General features: G+C 43.0%; 1 protein-coding gene across 6 annotated transcripts in view; it reads right to left on the bottom strand.

Annotated features, from left to right (window-relative positions):
• Window positions 1-15,259, bottom strand: part of ERCC6L2 (ERCC excision repair 6 like 2) — a 59,634-nt gene that overhangs the window by 32,808 nt on the left and 11,567 nt on the right. For all 6 annotated transcript variants that reach the window (XM_079995995.1, XM_079995993.1, XM_079995996.1 and 3 more), the window contains 6 exons: window positions 14,941-15,148; window positions 12,876-13,016; window positions 8,581-8,694; window positions 7,781-7,900; window positions 3,975-4,046; window positions 2,115-2,260 (listed from right to left, as the gene is read on the bottom strand). In XM_079995995.1, the coding sequence (XP_079852121.1) occupies window positions 2,115-2,260; window positions 3,975-4,046; window positions 7,781-7,900; window positions 8,581-8,694; window positions 12,876-13,016; window positions 14,941-15,148 (801 nt within the window). The remainder of the gene's footprint in view (window positions 1-2,114; window positions 2,261-3,974; window positions 4,047-7,780; window positions 7,901-8,580; window positions 8,695-12,875; window positions 13,017-14,940; window positions 15,149-15,259) is intronic.

The raw sequence follows: 15,259 nt of genomic DNA, 5'->3' as shown, positions 1-15,259 counted from the left end.
AGCTGAGAAAAATTATGGGTTTTTAATTAGGCTTATTTTTTCCTGACACAATATTATTACTTTGTTTATTTAAAATATTTATATACCACCTTTTAGGATAACATCTCAAAGCAGTTTGCAATAAAATTCATTAAAAATACAGGAACAACAATAAAATAAATATACTAGCATTAACAGCCAGCCCAATGTTTTAAGAAACTTGGGGACATGGCTGGCATCAGAAATCAGACCTGAAATTGCATCACAGTAGATGCATGCCTTATTTCTGCAGGGGAGCCTATTCCAAAGAGCGGGAGCCACAAAATAAAATAAAATAAAGTCCTCTCCCTGGTCCTCGTAAGATGAGCTTCCACAGTCTGTGACACAACAGGGAGAGTCCTGGTAAATGACATTAGTGACTGGACCAGCCTGTACAGGAAGTGTTCCTTCAGATAACCTGGTCCTAAGCCCTTTAGGGCTTTGTGGGTCAATATCAAAACTGTTCATTTAGCCCACTAGCAAACTGAAGTCCAGGGCAGCTCCTTTAACAGTGGTAATCTATACCATGGGTAGGAGTTGTACCCAGCATCCCATTATACACTAGCTGTAGCTTCCAGACCAGTCTTCAAGGCAGCCTTACAAACAGCATGTTCCAGTCATCATGGGTCACAGTGGCAACACCATCCCTGTCCGTGAATGTCCACAAATGGCGTACTACTCCAAGTTATGAAAAGGTGCTTCTAGTCTCTGTGGAAACTTGGCCCTCCAGCGACAAGACAGATCAAGGATCACCCCCCCCCCAACTACGTACCTGCTAGGGGGAGCGGGTGGCACTGTGGTCTAAACCACTGAGCCTCTTGGGCTTGCCGATCAGAAGGTCGGCGGTTTGACAGGGTGAGCTCCCATTGCTCTGCCCCAGCTCATGCCAACTTAGCAGTTTGAAAGCACACCAGTGCAAGTAGATAAATAGGTACTGTTGCAGCGGGAAGATAAACGACATTTCCGTGTGCTCTGGTTTCCGTCACAATGTCCCGTGGCGCCAGAAGTGGTTTAGTCATGCTGGCCACATGACCTGGAATGCTGTGTGGACAAACACCGACTCCCTTGGCCTGAAAAGCGGAATGAGTGCCACAACCCCATAGTTGCCTTTGACTGGACATAACCGTCCAGGGGTCCTTTACCTTTTACCTGTACTTGCCTGCTCCTTCAGAGGGAACACAATCCCATCCACAACTGGCAAATTTTCCAATTCCCACACCTAGAAGCCAACTATAAATTATAAAGAATCCACAAGGCCATAACTTCAACTTGTTGGCGCTCATCCAGCCTACCCTCCCCCACTGCATCAAACTGCAACATAAAAATAGAACTAGGGGCCATCAGCACACTGCTGACATCAAACCTCTGTTGCCATCTCCCAACAATTGCATATAGATGTTAAACAGCCTGCAACACCCCACAGAATAGCAGGTATGATCACCCAATGCTACTGTCTGAAACTAGCCCTATAAGTGGGAGGCCTTGAAGACTATTATACTGTATTGGTATTAAACACAGCAAAACAGAATGGTCTCTTTTTGGGGGCTTCGTGAGTGACAAACAAAATGGCATCTTATAAACAAGGGTGTGATATTGTGAAGGGTGAGTGAAAAATATAGACCGATTAACTCTAAGCATTAAATACAGCCGAGGCCCATAACTGAATTTTAAACTGAATTTCTGAGTTTCTATTTGTGCATGTCACTACTAATTTCTTTCAAACGAAACTGAGGGTGGTAGCTTTCGAAAACAACTGCATTCAAGATTATTCTGGTTCCAAAAGGGGAACAAAAGGGGGGGGGGCTTTTATTTATTTAATATTATCACTCGTCATTTTCAATCTCAAGCGATCCTCAGAAAGGGTAGACGAAGACGAAGACCGAAGAAATATGGAAATACGTAAGGGATATGACTCATTTCTACCCTAATGGTCTTGATTGATGCAGTCTACTTCCCAGTCTTATAACAGCAGACAGTAATGTTATTGCTTCTTCCCAAGGAAGTGACAAAATGCAAGATCAATCAAGTGGGAGTGCAGTAAATTTGCTATAAATCTCTTAACTACCTAGACAAAAGCAGACACAGCGTTTTCTTACATTGTAGAAACGAGGCAAATGTTAACTTCTTCCATGCTGTTGAACTCTTTTACTATCTTGACCCTTTCCTCCGCTTTTGTATTTCCATCGAGTCTTCGGTAATCTAGCCCAGATGCCATGCAATATTGCTCCAGAACATCAAGCAACTGGTGGAAGAGATGGGGAGACCAGGCAATTAGTACCATTTAAAAAGAACCACAATAAAACAGGCAGATCAAGTGTCTTGAAGGTCTGTAACAGCTCAGAGTTTTCCTACCATCACTCTTTCTCCAAAGTCATAGAATCACAAATATTTAATTAACTTGCAGAAACACTTAACGTTTTCCATTTTCCATTTAGTGCAGTGGTATGTTTAAATAGTGTGTGCTTTTCCAGTGGAAGCAACGAACTATTAATTTGATATGGAGAACTCAGATAATGTTTACATTCATTTTTTAATTCAATCCAGGCAACCCTGCCTTATCTCATGTGCCATTTCCCCAAGTCCCATTAGTCAGTTGCAGGAATTCACACATAAGAGAAGGAGGCAAGACAGCTTGGCCTGGGCACTGACAAGAAAGTTTCATAGGATAACCCGCATCTCTGCTCAGAAGTAAGTCCCACTGAGTTCAATGGGACTTACCCTCTGGAAGTGTGAACAGGATTGCATCCTCAGTTTATCCAAGAGCTGCCTCACACCTTACGTTTTTCCTATAAGGAAATCCTTCTGTGTAAGGAAAAGCATTAGAACTTCATAATATAATAATTGTACATGCATCTGTTTTGTTATGTGCGCATGCGCACAAGGGAGCATGCAACTGAACAGCCACAGGTGTGATCATTATGGGGTATGAGGAAATACTCTCAAGTTTTCCCTACACAAAAGTGTTTGGGGGGGGGTGTCATGGTTTGACTTTATCCAAACAAGAACAAGGTTTGGTCTTGGCTTACGAATTATGGTTTGTTTGAGTAAAACAAACCATGGCTCCTGGTTCAGTTATACCGTTAAGCTGAGGGATGATGGTTTGTTGCTCCTGCTGGATTGAAGGCAGGCACAAAGCAGGAGCAATCACCTGGTAAACTATGAACTAGGAATTACTGTGATGTGCAGACTGGGCTATTATCATATTTAATACTTTAAGTGGATGATGATGCAGAAATATTCAATGCCTTAGGCTTTACTATACATAGTTAGAGTCAGTTCCATGTTCTCTTACGTTGCCCCTATTAGCTCATACAAAGACTATTATCCCATTGCTTAGAAGAGTGCCCAGAAGTTCCAAGTCTGGAATTTACCCATTTTACTTCTTGAAGACGGAAAGCTAGAAATTACAGCATTATTCGCAATATTTTGCATGACAGCCTACAAAATACATCAGTCATTTTACCTACTAGGCCAACATGGACTTTCTATCTTTCTATAAAAATACAAAATACAAAATAGCCAACCTAGCAGTTCGAAAGCATGCCAAAGTGCAAGTAGATAAATAGGTACCGCTCTAGCGGGAAGGCAAACGGCGTTTCTGTGCGCTGCTCTGGTTTCGCCAGAAGCGGCTTGGTCATGCTGGCCACATGACCCAGAAGAACTGTCTGCGGACAAACGTCAGCTCCCTCGGCCAGTAAAGCAAGATGAGCACTGCAACCCCAGAGTCGTTCGCGACTGGACTTAGCTGTCAGGGGTCCTTTACCTTTATCTTTTTTACCATTTTATTCTATTTCATTTGAACTGTACTAGTATTAAATACTGTACTAGTATTAAAAACTGTACTAGTATTAAAACTTTGTATTAAATAGAGTTGTATTAAATAAGAGTACACTGGTTTTTAACCATATAACAAAGAAAGCTATAGTCAGTTTTGTTACAAATCAGATGAAGCTCACCTTGGTTGAGAAGGAAAAAAGGAGCACTTTATCTTTGTTTTTTCTGAAGTGATTTAAAAGTTTCTGAAGGACCTGGAAGTAAACCATAGAAAAGAGTTATTGAATAAACCTCAGGCAAAATATATTTTCACATATATTACAACTTTCCAAAGTTGTGGATTTAAAAAACACAACAACAAATCCAGAAGAAGAAGAAAAAACAAGTCAACTGATTTGAAGTGACCTCATACAAACTAAAAAGATGAGCAGGTCAATGGAAATGGCAGGAATCCAGTGCAATTTATGCTGGGATATATTATCCTGGAGTAAACTTCCCCTGTTCCAAACTTTGTTCAGAAGTAGGCCTACCGCCAGCTGAGCCATCCCAAGCCTAGCAGAGGCAAAACCAGCTTTTAAAATTGTGTTTGCTTTACACCATGCTATTTGCCAATGTAACTTATGCTGGGTTGCATTTGACTGACATGGCTAGAGTTTGGAATGGGGGTAAATCTCTCCCTGCTATGGCTTGTCCCCTGCCACTACCCCGGAATGCCCCGTTTGTGGAACTTGCCCCAGGCGAGCTGCAGCTGTGCTAGAATGAAAGGCTTACACCAGTGTATCGCCAGCTGAGCCAGGATGAGGGACCCCAGCTGGCCTAACCCCAGGTGAGCCTGTTAGAATTCCTGCTCCATGATTGCAGTCGTGGGATTTTTGTCTCTCACATGACAGTGTATGTTTTGACTCCACAAAGTGGGAAGTGACGGAGACAGGATGTTTGTGTTACTGTGTTACATGAAGTGGGACTATTGTCCTTTGTTCTTTCTCTTTGCTGTCCGATGCTAGAGAGAGAGGGGGAGCCATGTTGCAATGCTCCGTGTGTGTTTATATGTAAATAAAGTAGATTAGCCAAAATGCTGAGTTGCTGAGGTCTGTTACGCAAGCTGCGAAGACTCTGCGGATCCCTAAGTGTGCCGGTGTCTGTTGGCATCGGTCGCTGTGATGTTCGGGCTGAAGAAAGCTTTTGAAGCTCCCAAACGATTGACCAGGAGGGAGAGAACATGCCACTCGGGCATGTATCTCTGCCAGGGTCCTACTCGAGTGTAAGACAAGCTCCTGACAGACCCCAGACCCAGCTAATTCTGCTGGAGACGCACCTATTCCAACCTCCGTTTACACCAGTGAATCTTGTGTTTGGATTGCTCCGTAAGAAGATATCAAATGATCAGAGATACAGTTGTGCGAACGCACTCATTTAAACATGTATAAAATAAACATTTTACAAAATGTACAGATAACGCATGGCTTTGGTTAAAACAGCTATAAAAGAAAATTCACGAAACAGTGCAGGAGGTGTGATCTTAATGGAAACACAATGCAAGGATGGCAAATCACATATTTGTAGCATTGTAGCTGCCCAGCATGTGATACCCTTAATTTACAAGGCCATGACCACACGACGACATTTTTAATAAACCCCAGAGCGTAATAGTCACCCTGAAGTGAGCCAACCCCCTTTTAAGCCTGCTGAACAACATCCAAGTTCAGAACTTCTTGGAACTTGGCTTCTCATAATAATCAGCCAGCTATATGCCCTTCCCCGCTCCCAGTGTCCTCTGTTGGTCTGTTTACAGTAGGTCGTGGCTTCCCAGACTTTGCACAGACCTTGAAATGCCAATAATCCGCCCACACGCAATGCTCTTCTGGTAGGGAAGCAAATAATCCAGAGCATTCTGTATAACAGTGATACTGTTATTCTCCAAAGGAGCATGTCCACATCTGGCAAACAGTAATTCCAGAACACCGTGCAGAGGCAAGACACAAAAGGGGAAAGAGGAATTTTTCTGTCCAATGTCTGTAGCCTATTCCCAATGGGCAATAAATATTTAAACAATGCTATTGATTCAGTGATAAATACTTAACCTCTTAATTTGCACAGATTTTCCTGAAAGCAAAACATTCCAAATGACAAGAGGAGACTTAGCTGATTCATTCTATAATGGCAGATAAAATCTTGAATACAAAGCAGCAATCGTACTGTTCATAACCCACACTGTAGGCCCAATCATCCAATTTCACGGTGAATTGAAGAGGCACGAACTGGAAATATTTGGAGAGCTTTGGTTTTCAATTCAATTAGAAATTGTCAAAACTGGATCGTTTTAATGGGTAAAAAAATAATTAAGTCCTGCCATTTCAGACTCCAATTTTATTTTCTTAGGTACAAGGAGGTCAAATTAAAGGGTAAAATGAGTTTACCTACAAAACAACCAGGGGAGAAAGTGAGGAGAACAAATATGCTCACATAATTAATTCCCAAATGAGTATCCTGAAAACAAATCCACTTTGCTTAAAGAAAATAAACCAATGTCATGTCATTTTGGAATTTAAGAGGACTCCACAGCATGGTAGGTATTTCAGTATTCCACAGGGCAGATCAGAAGAAAGGCAAGCAACAAATAGAGAAGACTGAAAAGGAAAACTATATGAATCCAGAATGCCCAAAGCAGACTGACACAAGTAGAGAACCAATGTGGTGTAGTGGTTAGAGTGTTGGACTAAGACCTGGGAGACCAGGGTTCAAATGCATAAAGCCCACTAGGCCAGTCATTACCTCTCAACCTAGCCTACTTCTGAATACAGTGGTACCTTGGTTTAAAACCATAATCTGTTCCGGAGGTCCAGTTGTAAACCAAAACAGGTTGTAACCCAAGGCGCACTTTCGCCAATGGGGCCTCCAAAAAAAAAGGGGTTGTAATCCAAAAAAAATGGGTTGTAATCCAAAAAAAGGGACACAAACTTCCAGGTTTGATGCGGTTGTAATCCAAAACAGTTGTGAACCAAGGTACCACTGTACTGGATGTTGGGCATCACCAATGGGAAGCTCTCAGTTCCTGCTCTGGGGCTTCCCATAGGCATCTGATTGGCCACTGTGAGACCAGCACACTCGACAGGCCACTGGCCTGATCAGCAGGACACGTTAACTGTCTTGTTTCAGGAAAAAACATTCACTAAGTGGTGCCCAGTAATGGCGTGTCAGGCGCCTCCTGAGTTACTTCACACAGAAGCTATCCTTGATACTCTGTGGATGAACAAAAGCAGGGGCACGGCAGAGCTGAAATACTTTGGAAACTGCACAAGTTGATGCAATAAAAAGTAAAAATCCCAAACCCCACCTTATTACTGCCCTAGCTATTCAGCCAGCTCTTTCACTCTTGCTCAGTTTCTCAGCCGTAGTGGTTTATTGATATAGGTTATCCCTGCCTTTTTATATGTTAAAAACCCCAGAATTAAAACAGTTGAGCTTTTGAAGTAAAATATAATTTTAAAAGCTGTCTTTGCAATATTTTCATAACCTTTTCTTAGCTGAAGCTTGGCAGACTGTTTAAAATTAGAACGAATCTCCTGAGGGCAACAATATCTGATTAAAGCCTTTATTTTACTGGTGTCTTACTATTTTCATTTTTTAAAGTGCATCTGTAGTAGTAAAGTATAGATTATAAAAATGCAAAAGACTGTAAAACCAGGGACCTGATTACATGGAGAAGAAGGTTCATTCTTTTCCATGTGTGCTCTGGTCTATTTCTTTCCAGACATCTTACCTGCAATGAAGTTAGGGTGGAAATAGGCAAATTCAATATATATACAACGTGATCCACAAGAGATTCAACATGCACATAGATGGTACATTTGTTTGCACAGAAACCCAGTTTCTATGGAATTACATGGTAATGGAAATGTAAACAGTGGACCTTTATCTTAAAGAAACCATGAAAGCTAATATCAACTATTTTTTGCCACATAATGTATACTTCAATCCATATATTTACCTTCATTTTCCCACTATACTTTGGATCAGAAATGGTTTCAAAGGCTGCATCTTTGCTAAGCTTCACAAAATCAGGAAATTTGGAAAACACTTGGCTGCACACCCTTGTGATGTAGGCTTCCTGAAATGAAACAAAAATTGTGCAGAAGGAGGATAAAATTTGGCAAATCTGTAATTAACATCCTGGGCATAAGAAGAAATCTAAAACACTTTTTCAACAGTTACAGGAGCAAGATGATCCAACTAACTTTAAGGGTTGAAAAATAGATTAAAAGCTATAGGAATTAGTACTGTGTTTTCTGAATACAGTGGTGCCCCGCAAGACGAATGCCTCGCAAGACGGAAAACCCACTAGACGAAAGGGTTTTCCGTTTTGGAGGTGCTTCACAAAACGAATTTCCTATGTGCTTGCTTCGCAAGACGAAAATGTCTTGCGAGTTCCTGCAGGTTTTTTCCCCTTTCCCCCCGCTTTTTCTAAGCCGCTAAGCCGCTTATCAGCTGATCCGCTAAGCCGCTTATCAGATGATCCGCTAAGCCGCTTATCAGCTGATCCGCTAAGCCGCTAATAGCGCTAATCCGCTAAGCCGCTAATGGGCTTGCTTCGCAAGACGAAAAAACCGCAAGACGAAGAGACTCGCGGAACAGATTCTTTTCGTCTTGCGAGGCACCACTGTATGAGCTGAATATGACTGAAATAATTTTCAACAATATGAACAATTAACAAAACATCAAAATGAGGAAAGCAATGTAATTTAGCCATTAAGTTCTTCCTCAAAATATTGTGGGTTCAAGCAGACTGACCTGCTGTTTGCTTGTGTGGTTCGTTTGTAACAGTGCAGCATGGTTAGCAATCTTTCGAAGGACCGTCAGGTAACTGAAATATAATGCCCGCATTGTTTCGCCATGAGCATTTGTCTGCAGAAATATATATAAAAAAATTAACCATCTTAGGATGGGGAAGAGAAGCTCAAGGCAGCTCACTGGCAGGAAGCTCTGGCAGAATTTTCGAAAATGGTACTGTTCCCACCTGCACTTGGAAGTGGTACAGGCCACTCTCAACCACCTTGTGCATCTACTTTGCATGCAACTGACAGGAATTTTTGAATGCACGACATTGAAAAGAATGCAGACAGTGCAGAGCATCCCATTTTACTGCTCAGTAATAATTTCTCTCAGACAGTACAAACTTATAGCACAGATCTCCCTCCTCCCACCTCTATACAAATGGCCATGCCTGTTGAAAAAACTGGATGATTGGTTGGTGTCCTTTAAAAAAATTTTTAAGACCCCTATGGTGCTGGAGGAGACTCTTGAGAGTCCCATGGACTGCAAGATCAAACCTCTCCATTCTGAAGGAAATCAGCCCTGAGTGCTCATTGGAAGGACAGATTGTGAAGCTGAGGCTCCAATACTTTGGCCACCTCATGAGAAGAGAAGACTCCCTGGAAAAGACCCTGATGTGGGGAAAGATGGAGTGCACAAGGAGAAGGGGACGACAGAGGACAAGATGGTTGGATAGTGTTCTCGAAGCTACAGACATGAGTTTGACCAAACTGCGGGAGGCAGTGGGAGACAGGAGTGCCTGACGTGCTCTGGTCCATGGGGCATGAAGAGTCAGACACGACTAAACGACTAAACAACAGTGTTTAAGCACTTTACGTCTCTGATCGCCTGGTTTGGCTTTATAGCCAGACACAGTAATATGGCATGTGTGCCTATTAATTGCAAAAGAGCGGAATGACCACAACTTGTTGGCCGTTCCTGTTGCCAACCATAACTGAGTAGCTCTGTCAGTGCGTGGAAGAGGGTGATACACAGGGTGGCACACATTTCTCTGACTCTCAGACTATAATCCTGGAATTCTAACGCTGTTGCTTATTGGTGTCATCCAATCTCAGCAGATCTGGATAAAGATGCAAGGAAATAAAGCTGCAGGTGCAACTTCAAGCAGAATTTACCTTTTAACCTCAATTTCCCCTAAACTGGAAATGAGGCCAATTTAGGGTTCATGGCTGCCGCAGGCCTGGGGAAGGTTCCCTCACCCCAGTGTTTCGTTTCCATGCTGGAGTATTCCCTGAGGGACTGTATCCCATTTATCACAATTGTTAACACTCATTGCTTTCTTTAAAGGAAAGTTAGGCTATGATCTTACATAGATTTAAAGGCAAGGGAAAGGTACTCCTGACCGTTAGGTCCAGTCGTGGACGACTCTGGGGTTGCACGCTCATCTCATATGCCTTTGTCCGCAGACAGCTTCCAGGTCATGTGGCCAGCATGACTAAGCCGCTTCTGGCGAACCAGAGCAGCGCACGGAAACACCGTTTACCTTTCTGCCAGAGCGGTACCTATTTATCTACTTGCACTTTGACGTGCTTTCGAACTGCTAAGTGGGCAGAAGCTGAGATCGAGCAACGGGAGCTCACCCCATCGCTGGGATTCGAACCACCGACCTTCTGATCGGCAATTCCTAGGCTATGTGGTTTAGACCACAGTGCCACCCGCATACATAAACTTACTCCCAAGGGAATTAATGCCAAACTACGTATGCTTAGGATTCAGGGTGTTGTTTCACATACATCTAAAACATATTTAACCTAAAACAACTCAGAAAGTATAATCCAACAGCTTCCTAGTGTACCAGCAATGACATCAGCGCCTATATCAAATAACTACTTTCCCGGCCATGCCTGGCTGATTTTTAGGTGATGATTCACTGACCATTTACTCTGTGGTAGTTCCACTGAGGTAAACATGACAAAAAATTAAGACCGTGCATTTTATGAATCTCACGAGAATACAATAGTAAAGCTATTCTTTCATATACCATGATTTAGCAATATAACTTCTAAGGACATGTCACAAAACATTCACAATCCTCCCCACCTTCTCCTCTATTTTGCCATATTTTAAAAAGTAACCGACTAGCCTGCTTTATGGATAACTTCAGATCAACTGGAATATTTTAAGGGTACAGATATATGAACAAATATCAGCCAGCAGATCAGTCCAATGTGATTTTGCACCATAAAAAAGTCACTCAGGGAACAAATTAATATTCAAGGAAAAAGGACCTCACTTTTCCAGAAGTGTTTTCATCAACTATTTTCTACATGTTGTCTGCTTACTACTATTTTACCAATGCTGCTGAAAAAGTACAGCATACATAACAATGTTTTACAATGTTATTCTTCAACCCTTGTCTATTTGTGGGGCTTTATTTTATTTTATTTTTAAGTCAGCTGTTTTGGCTGAAGCCAGTCGTCATGAGAGCACAAATGCAAAGAAACCGTCCACCACAAAGGTTTATAATAGCACAGAGAATCGTGTAAAGCAAATGTTTGTATTAGTGCAAAAAGACCACAGGCAGTGGAAGTAACCTTCAAAACCTACACAGCTTAGTCCCTTAACCCTACGTGAAACAAAGGCTCGATGTGGCTGAAACACCAAGTCTTGGTTCGGCAACTGGAAGCCTGCCCAGCAGACTCCCTCCCTCATTTTCATCAGCAGGTTTGCCATGACACCTAAATGGGCAACCGATGATTAGTACCTCCCTTCTAAACTAGAATTTGAAGCTATGGTTTCTAAACCCACTTCAAGCCATGGGTCGAGGCACCAACCACATTCTGTCGAAAGTGGATGTCTGCAAGCTATGGACTAAGAAAGCCAGGAAGTTGAGAAGCAGTGGAAAGAGCTCCTGAGCCCACAAAACTATTCTCAGCTGGCAAACCATAATTTGGCATTATGTCTGATTTGAGCCTAAGCACATGCAACTGCTTTTGAACATCATGACCCCGAGTCCCCCTACCTCACGCCCCAAGTTGCTGCTTCCCACACCGTTCCATTAATGCCTTATATGTGTAACTAATAATGGTGACATTCACTTGTAGACAGCCAATCTACACTTGCATCTGAAGAAGCAGGCTCCAGTGTGAACGTGTAAAACTTTATGTGGTATCAAAAATTAAGTATGAAAGGGTGTTCCTGAATACTTTAAATGCCAAACCTATGACCAGCGGTGGAGGAAGCTGACCCTTGGGTGCCTGGGGTGGCACGCACAGGGGCGAGGTGAGCCACCCATAGGGGCGGGCAAACCACGGGGCCTCCGAGGAGTGTCAGCCGCCCTACAGCTGGGGGGGAGGCAGCGGGCGAACCGTTTGGGCAGTGTGGAGACTGCACGCGCCCAAGCTACCGCGTGAGAGACGCGTGGCTCCAGCATGCTGCAGGCCCCACGTTGAGTGCCGCCCGGCATTTTGTCACATCCCCCCCCCCAGTGGTGACACCCAGTGCAGACTGAACCCCCCTTCCTCCACCCCTGCCTAAGACTAACAAGTCTAACAACAACAACATGTTTGGGCTATTTAATAATGACTTTTTGAGTAACTCAACCTCAATGCTTATGAAATCCAAATAGAAAGAAGAAAAGTGAGTGGTAAAAGAAAGTACAGTGGTACCTTGGGTTACATACACTTCAGGTTACAGACTCTGCTAACCCAGAAATAGTATCTCGGGTTAAGAACTTTGCTTCAGGATGAGAATAGAAATCGTGTGGTGGCGGCAGCAGGAGGCGCCATTAGCTAAAGTGGTGCTTCAGGTTAAGAACAGTTTCAGGTTAAGAACGGACCTCCGGAACGAATTAAGTACTTAACCCGAGGTACCACTGTACAGTCATACCTTGGGTTAAATATGCTTCAGGTTGAGCATTTTCAGGTTGCATTCCGCGGCGGCCCGGAAGTAACAGAATGGGTTACTTCCGGGTTTCACCGCTCACACATGCACACTCAAAATGACAACACATGCATGCGCAGAACCAGCAAATCACGACCCGTGCAGCGCAGACGCGTGTTGCATTCTGCTCGGGTTGCGAACGGGGCTCCGGAATGGATCCCGTTCACAACCAGAGGTAACACTGTACTGGGAATCCAAAAACCTAGACTGCCAGAGGAGTAAATGAGTTTTATTCCACGTTGTATCCATCGTCTGTGCCCCACTTTCACATCCATGAGTGAAAAGTCGGCATGGAAGCAGAGCAGAGTGTGCCAGTTGCACATTGCAGAAGGGAACTTGGCAGTACAATCAAACCTGTCCAAACATCTTACTTTGTAGCAGCAATATTTCCTTTTGCGGCCACTCTTGCAGCTGCACGGCTCCCCTGCTCGCAGCACCAACTGCACATCCTCTGTCTCCAGCACAGTCTTATACACAGCTCTCTGGAACTCGGTCAGAGAACAATAAACCATCTGGCAGGATAAAATGCAAAACGAGGGGAAGAAAACACCACAAATAAAAATGTTAAGCTATTATGAACAATTGCAAGAAGATAATGATCGTGACAGGCACAGCCTAATTCAATGCGATGTTTCATTGTTGTTGCAAAATAAATGTAAACTTTAGCACCATATAAAAGGGGGGGGGGGTGTCATTGGCTAATATCTTAGATTTAAATGACACAATCTGTCACGAATATGAAAGTTAAATTGCGGCAATCCTTCTCAATCTGCAACCAGTATGTGCAGGAGAGGAAAGGACTCAAAATGCATCAGTGTAAGGCTACAAAGATTTCGAAGCTCTTAAAAGATCTATTTTGCCATTTCCTGGCACATACTATTGCAGAACACAAAGGGGATAAAGGGAAACAGCCAGCTCTTTAGATATCCATTGAGATTCTGAATTGCTGATGTAGGAGGGAGGGGCTCTGTACAGTGGTATGACAAACTTTATCCTTCCTCTCAAAGACCATGGGTGGCATCTCCATGACATCTTTTGGTCTCAACCAGCAGGATGCAGAAATCCCAGGATCACTCCTGAATTTAGGCCACCCACAAAGCAGCAACACCATGCTGTGCTATAATAATCCAAAAGTATCTTGAACATATACTCACATTATCAAGAGAATGAAATGAAATGAAAGCTGCAAGATTAAAGGCAACCGAGTGGCATTGCTGTTAATCTTCTCTTTAGAAAGCCCAGTTTAGACTGTATTATTACAGGCTTTGGCTAAAAGGTAGGTATAAATAAGGAAGGAAAAGCAACAGACAAATGTGCATCTTTATTAAAAGTATGTGTGATTGTGTATTCTCTAAAATGTACTCTTATGCTCAACGTACAAGGCAAGACAAGTGAAATGCATGCACTCTTTCACGATGGTGATGACAAGCCCAGGCAGTCTTTTTCCATTTAACAATTCAATTAGGTTTTTACATGCATTTATCAGAAGAAAAGAAAGTATGAGAGCAAAAAGCCTCTCACTAGTCTTTTAAATGAATACATCTTCAGAACTCCGGACCATTAACAAATTTTTGCATGGGAACTGAAGACGTTAAGCTTGCAGACTGAGCTATGGGGGTTATTTGGGCTTGTAATTACAAATTCTGGGCAAAATATGAAAGGTTAGATGTGAAAAAATCATTTGTCTGTGGAAAGTCCTATTTTGAGAAAAATTGCTAATGACAAAAACAATATTGCTTAACAGCAGTATTTGATCCTTTCCTTACACTGACTCACAATACTAAAATTACTAGAAAAAAAACATTTTAGCAATCAAGGAGACAATTCAGTCCTTCTCTAGACCCATTCATGCCTACGTATTTGCAGAGCACTGCTAACAGCAAATGGATTTCCCATAACTGCACCTGACAGCCCCACCAGCCCCAGTCCAGTGCACAAACACAGCTGCACATGTGCATTCCCACTTGCAAAAGACAGAGTGGATCTCCCACCCACCCCATATGTCTACAAGGGTAAAGGTAAAGGTAAAGGGACCCCTGACAGTTAAGTCCAGTCGTGAACAACTCTGGGGTTGCGGCGCTCATCTCGCTTTACTGGCCGAGGGAGCCAACGTTTGTCTGTAGACAGTTTTTTCCAGGTCATGTGGCCAGCATGACTAAACCGCTTCTGGCGAAACCAGAGCAGCACACAGAAACGCTGTTTACCTTCCCATCGGAGCGGTACCTATTTATCTACTTGCACTTTGACGTGCTTTCGAACCGCTAGGTTGGCAGGAGCTGGGACCGAGCAACGGGAGCTCACCCCGTCGTGGGGATTCGAACCACCGACCTTCTGATCGGCAAGCCCAAGGCTCAGTGGTTTACACCACAGCGCCAAATTTCATTAAATCCACATTGAAAAGCTATGGACAAATTTATTGTAGCTGATCATTCTTACTCTGTCCTCCTTCTTGGGCAACTGATCATTTATAAGAGCTTTTGTACGCCTTAAGAAGTAGCGAGATATTTTCTGAGCTAGCCTCTGCATTGCTTTTCGACCTGTTGCTAGTTCTCTTTTGGTTGCAGTGTGCCTCTGACCATGTTCTACTGGATCAGAAAATTCCTTCTTGAATCGTGCTTCGTTACCCAAAAGTCCCGGTACAGCCCTAAGAGACAGGAAAAAATCAGTAGACATATTGTCATTCTTGTTGTGACCTCTTTCTTCCATCTGCTGTGATTTCTTGTGTGTCACTCCAGCACTCACATATCCAGTAGGA

The sequence above is a fragment of the Podarcis cretensis genome (assembly GCF_951804945.1).
Source record: "Podarcis cretensis genome assembly, chromosome: 11".
Classification (NCBI taxonomy): Eukaryota; Metazoa; Chordata; class Lepidosauria; order Squamata; family Lacertidae; genus Podarcis; species Podarcis cretensis.
The sequence above is the reverse complement of the archived record's forward strand: the minus strand, read 5'-3'. Positions and strand labels throughout refer to the sequence as shown.